Source organism: Macrosteles quadrilineatus, unplaced genomic scaffold, assembly GCF_028750875.1.
Source record: "Macrosteles quadrilineatus isolate MER2022 unplaced genomic scaffold, UCM_ALF_1.0 Scaffold_9__3_contigs__length_116548681, whole genome shotgun sequence".
In the NCBI taxonomy this organism is placed as follows: Eukaryota; Metazoa; Arthropoda; class Insecta; order Hemiptera; family Cicadellidae; genus Macrosteles; species Macrosteles quadrilineatus.
The window spans coordinates 32,306,087-32,326,515 of record NW_026542602.1 but is presented as its reverse complement, the minus strand read 5'-3'; the positions used below and the strand labels follow the sequence as shown (position 1 = coordinate 32,326,515).

At 32.6% G+C, this 20,429-nt stretch overlaps 2 protein-coding genes across 2 annotated transcripts; both read left to right on the top strand.

Annotated features, from left to right (window-relative positions):
- The first annotated feature begins 2,091 nt into the window (after nucleotides 1–2,091).
- LOC129003783 (MYCBP-associated protein-like) lies at nucleotides 2,092–4,408 on the top strand. The gene has a single exon (XM_054432082.1). It carries the CDS (start codon nucleotides 2,145–2,147, stop codon nucleotides 4,164–4,166), a length of 2,022 nt encoding a protein of 673 aa, XP_054288057.1. The 5' UTR covers nucleotides 2,092–2,144; the 3' UTR covers nucleotides 4,167–4,408.
- An 8,258-nt stretch (nucleotides 4,409–12,666) lies between these two features.
- On the top strand, nucleotides 12,667–16,599 carry LOC129003312 (uncharacterized protein K02A2.6-like). The gene has a single exon (XM_054431605.1). The coding sequence runs from the start codon at nucleotides 12,667–12,669 to the stop codon at nucleotides 16,597–16,599; it is 3,933 nt and encodes a 1,310-aa protein (XP_054287580.1).
- Nucleotides 16,600–20,429: the final 3,830 nt, after the last annotated feature.

Below are 20,429 nucleotides of genomic sequence, written 5' to 3'. Positions count from 1 at the left end.
GAAAAACACAAAATCCTGTCACGACCATAACAGACGTTTAAATGAATACTAAAAATAGTTAATATTATTTTATAACTATGTTTTGCTATAAACTAATTTACTTTTATGACCATTATACAATAAAAAGGTCACTGAGCTTTTGGTATATTTGGTCTTTCTAGAAAAAAATTAAAAAACTCAAAAAGTTGAAAAAAAGCCAATAAAATCTTTAAGTTTGTATAACTCCGAAAAAACTTACCTGAGACCCGAAAAATCGTTATGTTTGTATAGAGGTGTGCTTCTTTTGTGTATAAAACATTGAAATATGACGATATTTTAATTTTTGAAATTTTTATGATAGAAATCATAAACGTGATGGTCAGGGACAAGCGGTACGGTCGTGAATTTTCTGAAATAATCTAAATCTTTTTAAACAATCCTTCAATTATACTGTTAGTTATAATAAAAATAAGTGTTTCAATTTAACTAAACTGTTCAAATTACAATTATATTCAAGTTATTGTCACGACCAAACACACTAAAATCCATAAGGCTGGATTGGTCGTGAAAAAACCCGCGATGGTCGTGAAACTTTGGTCGTGAAATTTCGTGTTATTTGGATCTGTTCTGGCGGTAGCCCTGCACCTCATGTTCGAGGATACAAAGTGAACTTCTAGGTTAATCTAGCAATTGAAATATCTTATTAACAAAAATTAACACCATGTCTACTTCATTGAATGACTACGTACGGTCATGGACACACCAAAATTACAAAAAACACAATCTTTCCTTTATTAATCTTGTAATTCCTCCTTTCAACTCGAAACGACCGGCACTACAATCCTGACGTACACCCCGAACTAGTCTCTAAAACCAACTGACTCCATCGACGCCAGGCTTGCCACTGTCGTGCTCCAAAGTTGAAAATTTTTCCCAAATGGTCGTGATGTTAAATCAAGGGACAGACTTATTTTGTCATGGTAGTCAGTTTGCAATGACAATAAAATTATAATATGCTCCTTTTTTGTAAGTTTAATAACCATTGATGACATAAAAATATGGCTTTATATATTTCGGCATGAATAATTAGTATAAAAACAGCGTGAAAGTTGGAAAATGTACCCTAGGGACACGTCTTGGTCGTGAATTTCGAGACTTTAAAAATACGAAAAAAATACCTAGAACCTATTTAAAACCAAATAAATGTGTGTAACATGTTGCCCCCGTCCCAAAAAATATTAAAACACATAATAATAAACTACAAATCCAGTATCTACGAAGTAAAAGGCCAGGGACATGAAAACGTACGTTTTTAAATTTTCACTCATTAATTAATAAAAAGGGCTCACACATATAAAAGCCATCATGTCAATTTCTAAGATATGTTTAATGTGTATTTTTAAAGTTTTTAAACGTTATGAGTTAATGATAAAAAAAAACACAAATTGGGATAAGAGATAATATACTAAGGAAAAAAATAACTGATCCATTTTCCCTTTCTTTAAATTAGAGTTTTGATAAAGATAGTTTTCTTGGACATCACATGTAATGGAGACAAGCTCCTTTTTGTCTGATCTTCTGTATGGAGTGATGAAGAAATTGTTTTTTCCAGGAGAAATGATCCTGTGAGGGATGATTCACTGGCTTCAGCTGCTCCTGGTCTACGTTCTTCCACAAGGTACAGTTTACATTATTGAATTTTATTCAAGTTATTATACTCCGTTAGTGAGGCAGTGGAAAGGGAAGAAATCAATCTCTTCCACTAGATTCTACCTTTTAAACAGCTGATGTTTGTCAAAACGTCAGTCAGTTGCAACATAATAATACACATTAAGTAATCATACACTGCCGCAGCAAACCTGCAGGTCGCTTAGTCTGCACTGCGAATTTCCATTTCCTGAATTGACTTTTAATTAAATCTACAGTATTTAAGTATGGTAACATTAGGTGTATTGAGTACCTAAGTTTGCTGCTACAGTGAGGCTAATAAAGTGTGTTTTTTAGTAAAATATTATTTATTCCTTTGTTTTCTGTTTTGAATTCCAATCATATGTTATTCCATTCAAACTCTATAACCTATAAGCATGAAACATAACAAATCATTAGGGTAAATATTTAAGCTGGCGTTATAGTCTGATGTAGCTCAATCTTGTGGTGACTATAAAATGAATATATCAGAAACTGATAGCTCTGCAAGACCCTCAGAATGGTTATCACTATGGAATCAAGGAGATTCAACTATAAGTTTTAAAAACAGCACTAAACAAAACAGAGGAGAAATTAAAGAAGACAACTTTAATCAAGAGAAGAACTTTCCTCCAGAACTAAAATCTTATTCACGATTAGCAAATTGGAAGAGATGGCTCGACATTCACAAAGAACAACAAGACAAACTGAGCAACACGTTGAAAAGGCCTCCGCAGTGCTTACTGATGAACATGAACTTGAACAATCTCTATGTTAACCAGCAAAAACAACTGATCACAGATGCTTCCGAATTTAAGTTTTCTGACAAGCACAGAGGTCATCCTTGTTTCTGGGAAATGGAAGGAGGAGCTCACGGGGATGGGGAGAAGCTGGAGATCTATCGACCAATCCAGAAAAGATACGACCGATCTAGACCGGTGCCAGAAGTTAATTGTTGTTCTCAACCAAAAGAAGTAGAATATGTTGGAGTTCCAGATGTGATCATGAAAGAAAAAGGTCTCTTGGGCGAGCAATGTCTACCACACCCAAAACTAAAATGGGACACGTCATATTATGTCAACAGGAAAAAGGAAAGTTTAAGAACCAAACTTGATCTGTTTCAAGAACACATGCCTCAATCAGAAACACTTGCGGTTGTAGGCTGCAAGATGATACCTAATGAATCTCGCACAGTTAACTTTGACCTTGGAAATGTACTGGAGATTAGCGATGCAAGTAGCAATGAAAGTCATATCTCTATGGAGTATTTGGAGTCTGTAAGAGATATTATTACTGTTTCAATTGGAGATGATATTGTGGATAAATGGTCAAACTTCTGGACCATATATTTTGGAGATTCACTTACCAATGAATTGTATGAAAAAGTTTTGAACATTGAAAACTCAAGTGATTGCTGTGTGAGATATTACTGGGAACTAGTGTTGCCATCTTTTATCAACAGCTCCCTTCCGTTAAAAGTTGCTAGGAATATAGAAACATTTTTCTTTGATAAGAACGATGGAGTTATTTTACCAAAGTCAAGCGAAAAACTATCTTTTTATTTTGACTCTAGGAGAGTTGGGGTATTTTGTGAACAGTGGAAACTTTATCTCAGTAAAGCACCTGATGAAGAGGAGTGCATAACAATAGAACTTCAAGCTGTTGCTATTGAAAAACCTGAGATTGAAGGAAACTTGAAACGCATCGACTCTTACATAGAATCTTGTACAAGACATAACATAGTATCCAAAACTGTGAAGGAAATCTTGGAAAGAACACGTCCCGAGAGGCCTCTACAGTTGCCTTACGATTGGATGTTCTTTGAGGAACAAATTTTTATATTCAATAATCCTGATTTATATTATGACAGCAAGAGTGTATATTCTCTTAGAGAGCTGTACAAAAGAGTAAGCGAGGGACCTTGGGACTTTTCTGTTCAAACGCTTAGGAAAAGACTTTCAGAAAAAGCCTTGCAAGAAGATGTATCTGAAACAATCAGTGAGTTTACTGCGACTATTTGTAATCTGGTGAAACCTAAATTAAAGTTCTCACTGACAAATGAAAAACGCAAATCAGTATGTGAATTATTAAGCTGTTTTATAAACATTTTGGAAAAAGAAAGTGATAGTCTTAAGTGTATTTTGAAAATTCCTCTTAGACTATCAAGCTCTCTCAGTCTAAGAGATGAAAGTAAAATTTCAGTGAGAACTCCTCGCTCCTCAAAATTAAAATCCAAAAGTGGCAGGAAGACCAAAAGGAAATCTCACACATCTTCAAGTTTTACAGATGAGAAAACTTTACAAGGAGAATCTCAGTTCAGGGAAACATTTGATATCAGAGCATCGGGAGTGCCAGAAGAAAAACTTGAAGAGAAAATAAAAAAGCAAGAATATCTGGACGCTTTGTACATGAAGACATATCACCATTTGTCTGTGACTATTGACAGCATAAGTGCTGTGATTGACTCATTTGATACTCATAAGGTAAAAGGTGCTTTATAGACTATCCCTGAGAGCGTGTAGAACATAATATTAGCATAAAAATCTGAAAATTACATTTAAACAATAGAAAATACTGAATTTTTTATGCAATTAATTAGTTAAGTTGCTTGAAGGGATTATTTTGGAAAGAGTTTTAACTGGTTTGTGCTACAAAAGACTTCTTTTCAACCACAACATAAAATTTAGCTATCTACCTTAAATAGATTAGTTATTGTATTGACAATATATTATAAACCAGCCTTAATTAGGCTAGTTAACCTTTTTACGGAAATCAGTTCTATCAACTCGTATCTTCAGAGCTTAATAATTATCATTCCTTTTGCTGTATGAATATATACACGCTAACCAATAAAAAAGAATATTTGAAACCTCTGAAATAAATGTGGATGAACAGTGTATCTTGCATCAGTGTGAAACCATTGTTTTGAATGGAACCTTTTATGACAAGCGCTGGACGTATTTAAATAGCTATTGGTGTGAAAATAGGCTTTGTAAAAGACCTAAACGTTCCAATAACCACCAAATGCTTTTTGTTTTACATCTTTGTGTGGAATAGCTGGTTGTATATTTATAGTATCACAAGTGTTTGCACATAAGTATTTATGGTTTTATTCTGAATCAAGCAAAATGTCGACAATCACATTTAAAAGTTGCAAACTGTTTTAAGATGATATAAGTACAAGAGGTGTTGACATAGTGGAGTAATTTACAAAGGAAAACAAAAACAGCTTGTAGCCAAGAAAAAGAAATCAATGATCGCTACTTATCATGGTAATCAGCACAGCAACGGGTGGTTAAGTCCATAAGTTACACATGCAAAGTGAGCAATTAAATAAACGCTGATTTCTTTCTGGTAGAGCATGCAAACTGTTATTGTGAAACGTAGATTGTGTAGGGGATTGAATAAAACAAAATGCTCTGAATAAACTTTCTAAAATTTATCTGTTTGTGTTATTAACACAATGCCTTAAACTAAAAACTGTTTTAACTCAGCGACTTGAGTAATTTAGTGTAGTTCTGATTGTTAGTAATTTTCAACAATTTGAACAATTCAACAAATAGTTTTCCAAAATCAGAGAGGTTGTACATTGTGACAAATGAATGAAATATCACAACTAATACAGTTGGATTTTTTAACAAATTGGAGAAATATGGTTTTATATTAATTAGTTAAGACCCTCATTAACCCCCACGTTCACCATTTAATACTTAGTGATAAAATAGGTCATACCATTTTAATAATCCATATATAATTATTATCAACTTAATAAAACTATACTGATTCAAACATTGAAATGGTTGAGAGTTGAGAGAGAGGTATTCTATACACTTTAAATGGGTTTCTAACTCATTAGCATGAAATGCTTAAATACATTTTCTAATTTATCTAAAGAGAATAAACTGTTAGAGAATTGTAAAAACAAATAAAAATACCTACACCGCAGCAAACCTGAAGACTAATTAAGCGAATTTACATTTGCCTGATTAAATTTTCACTAAAATATTTCCTTAAACGTAAGATTTATTCCCTAAGGATTAAAAAGAATTTAAGGAATCAAGGAATATTCAAAGAATTTGTTGGATTTTGTATTTAGCAAATCAATCCCAAAATATTTATTCTTATAGGCATATTGGGTATCAATTTAGAGCTCTTATGCTCTAGAAAAATGTGCCTTTTTGGTGGTAACCACAGTATGGCTGACAGTCTATATTTAATTCTTTTTGTCTATGGTTTGGATGATATCCCGTGAAAGCCCTTCCTCCTATAAGTTAGTGCTAAATTCTGTTGTCAATCAACTGAAGTTTAATTTTTTTACATTAAAACAGATGGCAATGATACAATTTTGTTTACATCCATATGAAAATGGGGTTATCGTTGCAGTTTGTAATCTTTTAGTGAATTCAAGTAAAATTAGTTGCTTGCAAGGACAGAAGTCCCTGAAAAGCTCAAATGTAAACAAATTAATGTAATATTTAAACAAACTATAAGAATAATAAATCTTAGGGTCACTAGATATCTCTGTACACCATATATTTTGTAAAAAAACTGTCCCTTTGCTTTGATTGTTGTTATTTTCAAAAGATAAGTTATTTTTTCGCCGAATTATTATCCCTGCTAAAGGTATAAGTAAGGATTTTGTGTTTTCATGGTAATATTTTATTGATGTTTTAGTGAATTCAAATCAAATTATGAAATTTATATGTTTAAAATGTAAAAAAGAAAATGACTTTGTGAAAATCAAGGACTTGTTAAGTTAGGGTTTGCTTAAACAAATTACAAGTCAGTGATAAGTTACCTAATGATTATCACGTAAATATTGATAATTTTAAACTTAACTCAGAGCAATATAAAATTGTTAATTTATTCAAATATATCACTGATTTTGAAGTCACAAAGTGACACTGGCTGATATTTTCTTAAATAAAAATTGGTTTAATGAGTACTTAGGTTTGCTACTCCAGGGAAGATATTAAGCTAATTTATTATTATGTAATTCACTAAAATGTACAGTGATTGTGTCTGCACAATATGTTACATAAATTAAATGCAATGTTTTTAAAAATCTCTGTAGCATTTGGTATTGGTAGCAGAAATGTTCAGACTACTAAACACATGAAACCTTTTCAGTGTGGTGTAAAAGAAATTGAAGCATATTGTGAATTTGAAAATATGACATACAAAAGATTTTGCTAAATTGAATCATGACTTGAACAGAGTGAGCATGTGTAAGAATATTGTAATTAATATCAGGCAAACCACAGTAATGAAATGTAAATCTTCCATGTTATTATTATCCTCCTCCTCATCTCATCGCTCCACATAATGGAATTACTTTAACCGAGGTTGCCATACAACAACTAACTGACAAATATTACCACAATTTGTTTGGCCTCAGAATTGAACTCCATTGAAATGCACAATTTGGGCATGGGTCCCATCATATAATATCTTTTTATTTAAATAGACAAAAAAGTACAGCACAGTTTTAACCAGATGGTATAATCACCTGAGAATAGCATAAGACACACTTCTATAAAAGAAGCATGCAAGGTACTGTGATGTCATTTGGATGTAAAACAATCGCCATAAACATAGCTAGATGGCGCTACTACATGAAGGTTGACTATTCATAGCTTCTCAACACCTTCTAGTGTAAAGTAGTTTACTTTGGAGTGAAGTACCGGTAGTTTAAAGGATTCTCTCAAAAGTTTCAGTGTTTTTCACTAGCTCAAGATAATAAAAGCATTACATTGAATTATCATCTAGATACAGGGTGTTTAATAAAGGTGGGGACATAATTTACGTATTGATTCCTTGGGGCAAAATAAGCAGAAAATCAAGAATAAAACTTTTTCAAAATCTTTTTCTCAACCAGATATTCACCATTTTGTATTTTTTACGTAGATATTTTTATCATTGGATTGTTTAGACTGTTCTTTCTGGAAATTGGTAAGTATTTTAAGGTAGAAGAGACCTATGTTATAAACAAAAATTACCTTGGTCTAATATAAAGTTTTAAATTGCGGCCATTTTATGAAACAATTTAAATTACAAAAAATGGTCAATTTTATGAAAAAATTTAAAGAACACTTTTTTTGCTATACACTGCACCAAACAACCGTTTTTAATGCATGCGTTGCCGGTCTAAAGTAGCATTTTTCTCCCTAGGGACTAAGATTAAATGTAAACAAGTAATATAAATAGATCATAAAAAACAATTAATAAAACATATGGATTTATCATCAAATGGCAGGCAGTAGAGAGCATACATGAAACTTCTAACACTTATTTTATATCTGAATGACTTGTGTCTTATCATATTATTGTGTCCGGTAGACCATCTAGATAATATAGGGATGGTAAAAAGTAATTTTTTCAACAAGATTAAAGATGATAACTGAACTCTCCTCCACGTATAAAGGTAAGAAGAGTTGCCCAGCTGAGGGTTGTTAACACATGAATAGCTCGGGGATGAGAGACCCTTGCAAATTGAATGTAAATTGTTCGTGTTTTCATTCTTTTACTTGTCTTTGCTCATTCCTGGTTTATATAAACATGTTCCCCTTGGCTCGATACTTCACTACCTCGTCGTCAACATACACCTTTATGAAAATGATATATGTACAGTTTTAAGATGTATCAATACAAAACCTTGTCATTTTTTGTTAATTCTTATAAAAAACCTCAAAAAATGGGCGTTGAAAGTTTATGAGCCTTAAAATTAAAAATATCTTATTATAATTTTTTATCAATTAGATAGGTTTAGTTTATAGTAGCATTGTATTTTACACTTTTCACAAAAAGAAGACCATCGGTCCCGCGCCTAGGTCTTACCGTGCCATCTACGGTAATTGCTACAAATTAGCTAAAAGAACACTCAACTCACCAGTAAAATAAATTGACATCAGGGATACCTTTACTTCAACTAGATACAGACAAAGAACACCACAAATGCAATTTAAATTCCCAGTGGGAGGAAAATTTTATAATGATTGCTTTTGTAGCCACTAGTCCTCATGGGATAAGAGAGCACTTGAGTGGATCTAGTGATTTAATTACCTATCCCACCCCTTTATAGCGTTACTATGGCTTTGACACCCTTTATCAGGGATTATTAACATGGTATACTTTTTGGCATAATATTTATTCCGTATAAAAACATATTTGGAAAAAATAGCCCATTTGTTTAATAGATAAAAAACTGAGTAATACAGGGAGTCCCTTAAGGAAACAACTAAACTCCGAGGAAATGGTTCTATGGGTAAAAATCTAGAGAAAATCAATAATGAATTTTTTCCAAAATAACTTTGTTAATCAGGTATCCGCCATTATTTTGTGTTTTACATGGTAACGTTCATTATCTTTGTACTGTTCTAACCGGTCTTAATGAAACTTATTGTCAAGGTAGAAGAGACCAACGTTTAAAAAAAAACTCTACTTGGTGTAATTTAAAATTTAAGAATTTATATCTTGAAGGTTTATGCCAGTTTAAAAAACATAAAATGCCTCTAGAACTCTCTTTAATGTCTCTACTATAACTAAACGTCTCAACAACTTATTTTAGAGTCAAGAAAATTTAAATGGAATCATACCAGTGTTTGTAAGAAGACAGTATAATAGAACCAAACAAGCAAGCAAATGTACCTTTCTCTTGTAGTAACAAAGAACTACAGTATTTTGCCTGCTAAACTATTCTATACTATACTATACTGTACCGGATTATACTAAAAGGGTTATAACAACTCTTTCAACCTTCTAACCTACTAACCCACTTACCTGGAAAATTGTGTAATAATATTCAGCAAACATTACAATTTGATCTAAAAGTAAGCCGCACAATCCACTGGTTGATGAGTAAAGCCATAAAGCTCAACTGTGTGTAATGTAGCTCAAAGGAAGAGGATAGGTTTACTGAATATTCTGGGCCTTTGTAAATTAAATATGCCCTTTCGCAAGGATTCACTTACAAAACCACTGTTTCTTCAGCAAGGTTTCTAAAAAGATCCTGGTTGCCTCTTAAATAAAAATAAAATAAATGTATGCAGTGTTTTTTCCGATAATTTTATTACTTATAATATGTAACAATGTAACATATTCAAGTTCAAGTTTTTCAGAAGGCTGTTTATAAAAAAGCTGTGTGGCATATTGATAAGAATGGATAGTAAATATTGTGGAAACGTAAGACTAGTCCAAATATTATATGTACATGGGTACTTTATTATTTTCCCAGTTAATTAATATACTTTTGTGAGCAAATGATCTTATTACAGTATCTATGTCACTACTTTTCAACCAAGACTTAATTAGCGCCTTTTAATATTATACTAGAGGTCGTCCCGTGGTTGAAAACTCGACCAAAAATATCTATTGTGCAAACTTCTCTATTTTCACCCCACGCTGTAAACTAACATGTGATTGGAATTTTCTCCATTTGTTTTGATTTTCTGTTTATATTTCATTGTTATTTCGTCACCAGCATGGCAACCCATAAGAACCATGTTAATATTTTTTTAAATTTTAAATTCCTTTTTTGTGCTTATTTTTGAGCCTATTTTAATTCACAAAGGGATTCTGCACATCTACAGGAAAATATCTTTCCAACAGTATGCGTAGATTTTCCCTGCCATGTACACGAACTGAGAAAAAATGTTTTAAAGAAACATGCTTGCCTATTATTATATGGATTATGCTATTGTTTTCTGCTCTGCAAGGAATATTTGTTCAATGTTAAATGGATTTTACATTGAATTGTTTTGTTATGTTAATTTTATTTAAGAAAAATTATCAAAAATAATTTGTTTATTAGTAAACAAAACATTTGTGTATAAAAAAGATTATTAATATAGCCTACAGTGTCTAAATTAAGTATTAAAACAAATCTGTATTTTTTAAACTGAAATATATAGAAATATTCTGTTTGTGGCATTGATTGTTAACAAAGATTCCGTTATTTTGTACATGAACATATTTTTTAACCCCCCTAATAGGGTAGGGGGTAGGGGGTGACTTATTTTTTTAAAATAGCAACCCCTATTGAGTGACCCCTCATTTTGAAGGGCTTGTCAAAAAAAACACAATGACGCAAACCCAAGGTGGATATCTCACCCCTAGCCAAAATGTCAGGTATTCCAAAATTTGATTTACTGTATGTGAAAAAGCCCCAATACCAATTTCACAAAAATGTAGACAAATCTGTATTTTTAAAACCGAAGTAGATAGAAATATTCTGTTTGTGGAATTGATTGTTAACATAGGTTCCACAATTTTTTACATCAACAATATTTTTTAACCCCTCAAACAGGGTAGGGGGTGGGGGTGATTTTTTTTTTTAATAACAACCCCTATTGAGTGATTCCTCATTTTGAAGGATGTGTCAAAAGAAATACAACGACGCAAACCCGAGGTAGATATTTCATCCCTAGCCTAAGTGGCGGGTATTCCAAAATTTGGTTTATGTGAAAAAGCACCCATTTTGGAATAGGCTACATGCCCTTTTGGCTAAGGGTGAGATATTCAACTCGGGTTTGCGTCATTGTGTTTCTTTTGACAAGCCCTTCAAAATGAGGGGTCACCCAATAGGGGTTGATATTTGAAAATAATAAGTCACCCCAACCTCCTACCCTGTTAAAGGGGTTAAACAATTTTTTGGTGTAAAAAATTGCGGAATCTCAGTTAAGAATCAATGCTACAAACATAATATTTCTATCTATTACGATTTTAAAAATACAGATTTGTTTCAAGATTTAATTTACACACTGTATTCAGCAACGGTATTTTTTCTCCATTATTCATTTTAAAATAACATGGCCTTATAATCAATTAGCAAAAAATTTCATTAGAATAAATACTTATTTGTAAAAAAGAGGTAACTTAATTTCTTAAATTAAATTTTTTATCCTAAAAAACTCAAAACACCTACCTATAAGAACCATAGAATACAACTGCATACAGCAACTAAAACTTGAAACGTATTTTGCTTTCCCATCTAACAATACAAACTAGACAACCATTTTACAATGGTAATAATACATATTGTAAAAGTAGCATGCAAGGCAGTTTGATGTCATTTATATGTAAAACAATTGCCATAAATATAACCAGATGGCCGCACTACACGAACAGATCGTGAACTGTTTGTAGTGTCTCAACACCTTTTATCTGTATGTGAACATTGCGAATGTTGGCGGGGTTTGTAATATTATACTTCTAATAGTACTTGATATCTCATACACGTAATACAAAATAATATTCATCTTTTGTTAATAATCTAATTTTAATTAATAAATACTTATCATTATTATTGTAATACACTACAAAGTACAGATATATAATTTCCGCATACAATCCATTCCACATTACCTGGACTACGTATAATAAAATCATCTTATTTCGTCTGTCAAAATTTCATCAACTAAGTGCTGATTAGCTTATTTGTAAGCTCATCATTATAAATGCTTGCACCACATAGGCTAAAACATACAAATAATATAGGGTTATAGCAGCTGTCATTATTTGTATTATTTCATCTTGTTTTGCGATGTTATTTTTAGGTTAATTGTTTATTTTGACGTTTTGACTTGTTGTGAGCTTAAACGTTTACAAAACTATATAAAACGTTTGAATATAGAATATTTACTTAAGATGGAAGAGGTAAGACAACGTATTTTGTTTAGTTATTCATAAAGAAAATAGTCAATATTATAAAAAGTCCATTTAAAATGTTGATTGATTTTCTTTATGAGTTCAAAACTGTGTATAGAGTTTTAATTCTTTTTTTTTTTCAGAATGATTTCTTATAGATCTGTTCATCAACAAATGTATTCATGTGATACAGTGCCACAGAAGTTGAAAGGAAACGTGCTCTGTAGGTGTAATATATTGGAATCAGCTGATAATTTGGTTTTATGTTTATTATGAACATGTAAACAAATAATGTTATGTTTTGTTCTATGATTAAATGAGTTTAACTTAGTTCTTGATTTTATTTCACTGGCGACGATGAATAAAAAACGAACCCAAAGATGTGAAGATATTGGTTGGAACAATAAAGAAGAGGTGCGAAAGAGAATGGAAAAGTTTTCAATAGAACCCTATGATGAAAAATTGAACTGGGAGGATTATGAAGCTCACTTCCAATTGATGTGCAAGGTAAAGGGATTGGGTGATGACAGTAATGAAACTGAGGAGGCAAGAAGGGATCTTCTTCTAGCATATGTTGGACCTGTACCCCTCAAAAAGGTATCTAACTTCGTTTTACCTAGGCAAATTTATGACATACCAATGACTGAACTGATTGATACATTTTGGTGTGTTTATAAACCTAGTAAAACAATCTTTGCAGCGAGACTAGACTTTGAAAAATGTGTGAGAGGAAATGATGAGAGTTTTTCAAATTTCGTCTTGCGTTTAAAAGAGTTAGCCTCCTACTGTAAATACGACAGGTATTTTGAGGAAAGAGTAAGGGATAGATTTGCTGGTGGCGTTAACTTTCCACAGTTTGAAGTTGAAATCAGGCAAAGGTGGCCAGAAGGCATAAATAAAGATGGTTCACGTTTAACTTTAAATGAGTTGGTAGATTTAGCTGAAGCGATGGATAGAGCTAAGCGGGAAATGAATATTTTAGAAGAAGCTATGCCTGTAATTAACAAGGTACATAACTATGATAAGAAAAATAGATCTTTGGCAAAAGAAACATACAGCCATTCTACAGAAGATTGTAATCAGTGTGGACTAGTACACAGTGAAGAATTTTGTCCAGCTCAAAAGTCTAAGTGTTTTTCATGTGGAAAGCAAGGTCATTTCTCACGACAATGTGGAACCAAAAAGACAAAACAATGTCACTTCTGTGGAAAGATGGGTCATTTTCCGCGACATTGTCGTTCAAAAAAGGCCTATTTGAACCAAATCAACGACACAGACATAAAATCTGAGGAAGAAGAGGTACAGTTAGGAATTTCTGAACTTAAACCTAATAGGAAGATCCCAAGAGCACAAATTAATGTTACCCTAAATGAAGTACCAACAACCATGGAGTTTGATTCAGGAGCTAGAGCATCAATGATTGATGCACCCCTGTGGAAACAAATTGGATCACCAAATTTGAGGGCATGTAAAACAAAATTTGTCGCTTATGGAAACAATACCCTGGATGTTTTAGGAGAGTGTGAAGTTAATGTTAAAGTTGATGGACAGATTAGGAAACTTAAGGCGGCTGTGGTAAATGGAAACGAATCTCCTTTGTTTGGATTACCATGGATGCTTGCCTTCAACATGAAATTACCACCTAGTGTTACGATTCGTAAGTTGGATAACACCAATAAAGATGAAAATGCTTCTACAGTAACCGAAGAGGAAATTAACCAAGTTATTTCAGAGTTTAGTGACGTATTTAAGAAAGAATTGGGAACAATTAAAGGCTATCAGGCGAAGATACATGTTAAGAGTGACTCAGAGCCTAGGTGTTTTCCTGCTCGCAGAGTGCCTTTTCCACTAAGAAGTAGAGTTGAGCAAGAACTAAACAGACTGGTAAGTGATGGTGTTATAGAAAAGGTAGATCCTTCCAAAACTCCTATCGAATGGGCAACACCAACAGTAAATGTTGAGAAGGAAAATGGCACAATTAGAATATGTGGAGATTTTCGGGTAACCTTAAACCCAAACATCATTACCCATACAACACTTTTGCCAACTTTTGAGGAACTGACGAATAAAGTATCTCGAGGGAAGCAGTATTCAGTTGTCGACTTGAGAGATGCATATCTCCAAATGGAAGTATCGGAGGAAGACAGAAAATATCTGGTAATATCCACGCACGTTGGATACTATAGATACAAGAGACTACCATTTGGTATAACCTCCAGCCCAGGTATCTTTCAGGAATACATGGAGAAGCTCCTTGAAGGGATACCACAAGTGGGGGTACTTCTAGATGATGTAATCATTACGGGCCGAAACAAAGAAGAACACCTCATGAACTTAAAGGAAGTATTAAAACGAATGAGTGACGCAGGGCTAAAAGCGAAGAAAGAAAAATGTAGATTCATGCAGAATTCAGTCACCTATCTTGGACACATTATCGATGAACGGGGTATCCATCCAACAAAAGAGAAGATTGAAGCAATACAAAAGGCACCTAAACCTACAAATGTCAAACAGCTTAGGTCTTTTTTAGGATCCATAAACTATTATGAAAGGTTTATCCCTAGGTTGCATGCGCTGTGCTCAAGGTTACATCGACTTACCAGCAACAGATCGAAATGGATCTGGACAGAGAAAGAAGATGAAGTATTTACAAAGGTCAAAATGATTCTTTCGGAAGAAGACACAGTTGTTCCATATGATGAATCCAAACCTCTAGTGTTGGTGTGTGATGCGTCAGAAGACGGTCTTGGGAGTGTCCTAATGCACAAGTGTGAATATGGTCTGGAAAAACCAATCGCGTATGCTAGCAGAACTCTTTCAGATGCTGAGAAAAGATACTCGAATATTGATCGAGAAGCACTTGCAATTTTATTTGCTGTAAGAAAGTTTCACCAATATGTATATGGACGAAGCTTCACACTTGTCACCGATCATAAACCCCTTCAAAGAATATTTGGAGAAAACCGGAATCTTCCAAAGGTAATGAACAATAGGTTGGTGAGATGGGCCCTAGAACTTAATCAGTACAATTTTCAAATCAAGTACAGGAAAGGAGATGAAAACGTTTGTGCTGATGCACTATCCCGTCTTCCCATCAGAATCAGAGAAGAAGCTACCGATGTAAGGGACATAAAGTTTTTAAACATGGATAAAGTTGAGACATTGGTGTCCTATAAGGAACTCAAACATAACAGCAGTTTGGACAAGGAGATAAAATTAGTACAAAGTTATGTGCTAAATGCATGGCCAGAGAAGGTACCAGATAACATTAAAACATTTAAACAAAGGAAAGAAGAATTATCAGTTGAAGATGGTGTTTTGATGTGGTTTGGTAGAGTTGTTGTGCCAACAAATATGAGAAAGAAAATCTTGAGAATTTTGCACTGTGGCCATCCTGGAATTTCAGCTATGAGATCAATTACCAGATACTATGTATGGTGGCCTGACATTGACAAAGACGTTGAAATGCATGTTAAGACTTGTGAAGCATGTCAAGAAAACAGAGGAAACATTGAAGAAGTCCCGGTCTATCCATGGAACATTCCTGAAAAAGTGTGGGAAAGAGTTCATTTGGATTTAGCTGGACCAGTTGATGGAGTAATGTGGTTAGTAGGGATTGACGCGCTATCTAAGTGGGCAGAAGTTGAATGTTTAAGAACAACGACTTCAACTGCCATAATTCAAAGATTAAGATCGTGGATGAGCAGGTATGGGATACCATCACAAGTAGTAACTGACAACGGGCCACAGTTTGTCTCTACTGAAATGGAAGCATTTTTCAAGAGACATTCAATTCGACATATAAGAACTACTCCTTATCATCCTAGAAGTAATGGCTTAGTTGAACGTCTAATAGGGACTTTGAAAAGGCGTTACAGAACAACAAAACAAGAAATTAATGATTCTTCATTGGCATTGCAAAATGTGTTGTTCAGTTACAGAAATGCCCCACAAAAAACAACAGGACGAGCCCCTGCAGAGTTGTTTCTTGGTCGAAGAATGCCAACTATGTTGGACAACATGAAACCAAACCTTAGACAACAATTAGATCTGAAAATTTGGAAGGAACAACAAAATCCAACTCAAAAGAAAACCTTAAGAGCATTCAGTGAAGGGGAAGAAGTATGGATTAAAAAAGAGAATAACCCTGGTTGGATAGCAGGAACCATAGTCAAACGCAATGGCTTATACTCGTATGAAGTCATGTGTGGTGGAGTGATAAAAAGAAAACATTTGGATCAACTGCGAAGAAGAGAAGGTGCGGTAGACGATGAGGAGGGAAAAGTGTAATATATTGGAATCAGCTGATAATTTGGTTTTATGTTTATTATGAACATGTAAACAAATAATGTTATGTTTTGTTCTATGATTAAATGAGTTTAACTTAGTTCTTGATTTTATTTCAGTAGGGATTTTCTTTGATATCAAAACCTGTGTAACAAGGATATAATACAGATGCATCTCCCACAAAAAATTTGACTGCATTAATTTAAATTATTTTCTCAGAAGTTTTCCTCCTCTAAAACAACAAAACAGACATTATATCAGTTGTTGTTTAATAAAAAAAGATAAATACTTCAATAGCATCAGCTTGGATTCAATTTTGTGCTCGAAATATCTGTAACATCTCATTCGAAAAACACTAACAAGTGACAACGTAAAATAACATTTATACACCTTGTTAAAACTAGTTATTTATTTTTTTTTATATATATTGGCACAATCCCTAATAATTATTGTAAGGTAAAATATGCATCAAATAAAACTAATTACTCACAATTACTAAATCTCATGAATGGAAGATTTAACTAACAAATTGAATGAAGAGCCAATGTTCAAGTGCCCTAGGAATGGGAAAAGACAAATAAAAGAATAAAAACACGAGCAATTTACATTCAATTTGCAAGAGTCTCTCATCCCTCTGCTATTCATGTGTTAACAATCCTCCACCTCGCCCTCTTGTACCGCATTATTCATTCATATTTTTATCTCTTTTGAAATAGTTTATCTGGTGGAAAAACGTTTTCTGAAAGTAACTATGGATGAAAATTTAAGTTTAAAAGGATTAACTATTTTCAACTTTAACTATTAAACATACTTACTACCAAACTTTATTACTATGATTTGAAGAATACATTTATAAGCGTTTTTATTCAACAGAAAGTGTGATTCGCCATTTAGAACATAAATATAAAATATGGAATTTATAATTTAAAATTATAACAAAAATATTTTTTTGACACACAAATATTTGTGGAAAGATGGAACATAAAATTACACCAGGAATTCTGCCTATAAATAATATAAAATTTATTTGCTTTATAAGTTTCTTTTCATTTAGGTTGTTCTCATAAAAGTCGCATATTATAGTTTTACATAAACTGGCTAATTTAATTAATTTTCATGATTTCGAATCAAAACAGTTTTTACCATAGTAAAATCGTATACAAAATTAAAATATCTAAATAGTGTAATAATAAGATCCTTTAATAACCACTCCCTTTAGGGTCACCTGTTTCCTACCTTATAAAGGTGTTGGTATATTTTATACCAATTATATAGTACTAGCAGAGTACCCGTCCTTCGTACGGGGTTGGCATATAAGTATAAAATTGCAATGAGGGTGGACACAGTTTGATAAAATTTGCTTCTTTAAATTTACAGTATTCTATAGTATTACACATCTACCATGGCCATAATGCTCTACCACTTCACCTAAACAATGTATATAAATAAATTATCAAAAATTAGAAAAACTCAAAATTATTCATAAAATTAACAACAGAAATATAACTGTAAACAATCATACTTTGACAGTTAGTTCTCATTGCGTATAGCAGTTTTTTGTTGCTGCTTAGTTCAAATTAGCTGTTTTCATAAATGCTTTACAATATAGTGCTGCACCCTGTTGGTAAATCTTATCACTTTTTAATGATTTTGCATATCATAGAACCAACTTTTTAAGTTGAAACAGCTGACTAAATTATTTAATTCCCTTTAAATATGAATACTCATAAGGTTAACATGGGTAACTACAGAGCCACTGGGGCGGAGCCCGAAAGGATTTTGGAGATAAAAATATGCCTATATGTTAACCGGGAATGAGAGCTATCATCATGCCAAATTTCAGCCCAATCCGTCCAGTAGTTAAGGCGTGATTGAACTTCAAACAAACAAACAAACAAACAAACACACAAACTTTCACATTTATAATATTAGTAAGATTTACATAACAATTATTAGAATTTGTTATTGGCATTGTGTTGTATTAGTGAGATAATTCAACCAATTCAACCACAAAGTTGCAAAGCCTCCTATAGCACCAAACCAATCCCATATTTAATAAAATTTTAATTATAACGTTGTGTAGGGATGTAGTAATAAAAACATTTATATCTACTACAATTTCAAAGCTCTTAATCTCCTACCTTTAGAAAAAAATATTGGCAATTGTATCTCGTTAGTTTAAATATCCTCTGCAATAGTCGTAATATTCATAAAAACTAAAGTCCCTGGAGGTTTTAATGAAAAGTGTAAAAATAATAAAATCTTTTGCCTGAATAACAAATCACCTCTAATGTACTCTAATGTAAGGTTATTAATTGTATCATAAACGGCAAAGCAGCCATAGATGATAGGGATTTGATAGCTAATTAAATAGCTAGTTCTATTTCAGTCTTTCTCCCCCCCCCCTTCACAAGTCAACATTAGGGCTGGTGCTCAATATAAAAGCAATCCTACTAAAATGATCCTGCAAACTGGTAATTCTAAATGGGTTTGCAGTGCTTCCTTTTGAAAGTTAAGCACACAAATACAGCACTGTACTGCTGAGATTTCCTATAATTAAAGTTTTTACATTTTACCTTGTTTTACTCTAATTAGTTCATAACCATCTTAAAAAAAATCATTGTTTAGAATTCAAAGTTTTTAAAACATCTGAATTAAACGTACTTATTTACTTTTTATATACTATCTCTATTTAACTAATATTTTAGGATTTTAAAATATTATAGCAAATTTGAGAAAATTAATGATGAGTTAGAATATTTCATGCTTTTTACTTTTTTACAACAAGAAAACCCTTTTATATTCTAGGATGGATAAAATTTAATGTGATGGGGATATTTCATTACAGCATGTACAGAAGATTATAAAGAATATATTTTATGGGGTTTTCTGCGTATATTTTTTAGTATTATGTACTATTTTTAATAAATATAATTTAATAACTTTATAATATCCTAATTAATTTCTTTTTATTTCTTTATATAGATTGTCTCTAAATTACTGTGCAAAGTTTGAAAAGAGTATTCAGTGTATTGACACAAATAACTTTTACCAAAAAATCATCTCGTTTTCTGACACAAAGGCTCATATTTTGTGTCTAAAATAAAACCTTCAGTATTAGATAAGTCTATTGGAAAACATGTTCTTCAGAAACTGAAGTGCATTCATATAGTATATATTCAATTATAGACCGTTTGTTTTAAGTTTTCTTAAAACTCAAAATATTTTACATAATATATAAATAACATAAGTACATACATATGTTTACGTTTGAAGTAAGAGTGGATATATAAAATATGGTCAAGTGACAGTAGCTCAGATCCCTTAGGTCAATTCACACCTCAGTGGACCTCTGGTTGTTTGCAAGACATTTGTCATCCTGTCGTGGTTATAGCAAACACAAAAACATGTCACTGGTTAAAACACTGACAGTTCACCATCAGGGGACATGAAAACTCACACAGTCCCTGGATAAAATAGTAAGAATCCTATCATTACTTACAGTTGTAGCATATGTGAACAGTATTTGCGATGATAGCAGCAAACTAGCTGTTCATAAATCTAGTGAGATTTAAATAGGGATTAATTCTGACAAGTTTAAGGGAATAGTTTATATTTAGTAAAACTCCATTTCGTCATAAGTCATTTATTCAACCAGATTTACATAGTTTACATGCATTGGTTATGTCAATTATAGTAAGTGACATAAAACATATACAAAATTCCTTATACTACATGCCATAGCTATTTACATTTGGTTCATTTTTTTTTTAGTCCAAGTCTGCGAGTTTTATTTGGCGGAGATATTCAATTTACGGTTACTACAATTAGGT

What these genes read in the sequence shown, in the direction of transcription:
- LOC129003783 (XM_054432082.1), top strand. Translation starts at nt 2,145, where the DNA reads ATGAATATATCAGAAACTGATAGCTCTGCAAGACCCTCAGAATGGTTA.
- LOC129003312 (XM_054431605.1), top strand. Translation starts at nt 12,667, where the DNA reads ATGAATAAAAAACGAACCCAAAGATGTGAAGATATTGGTTGGAACAAT.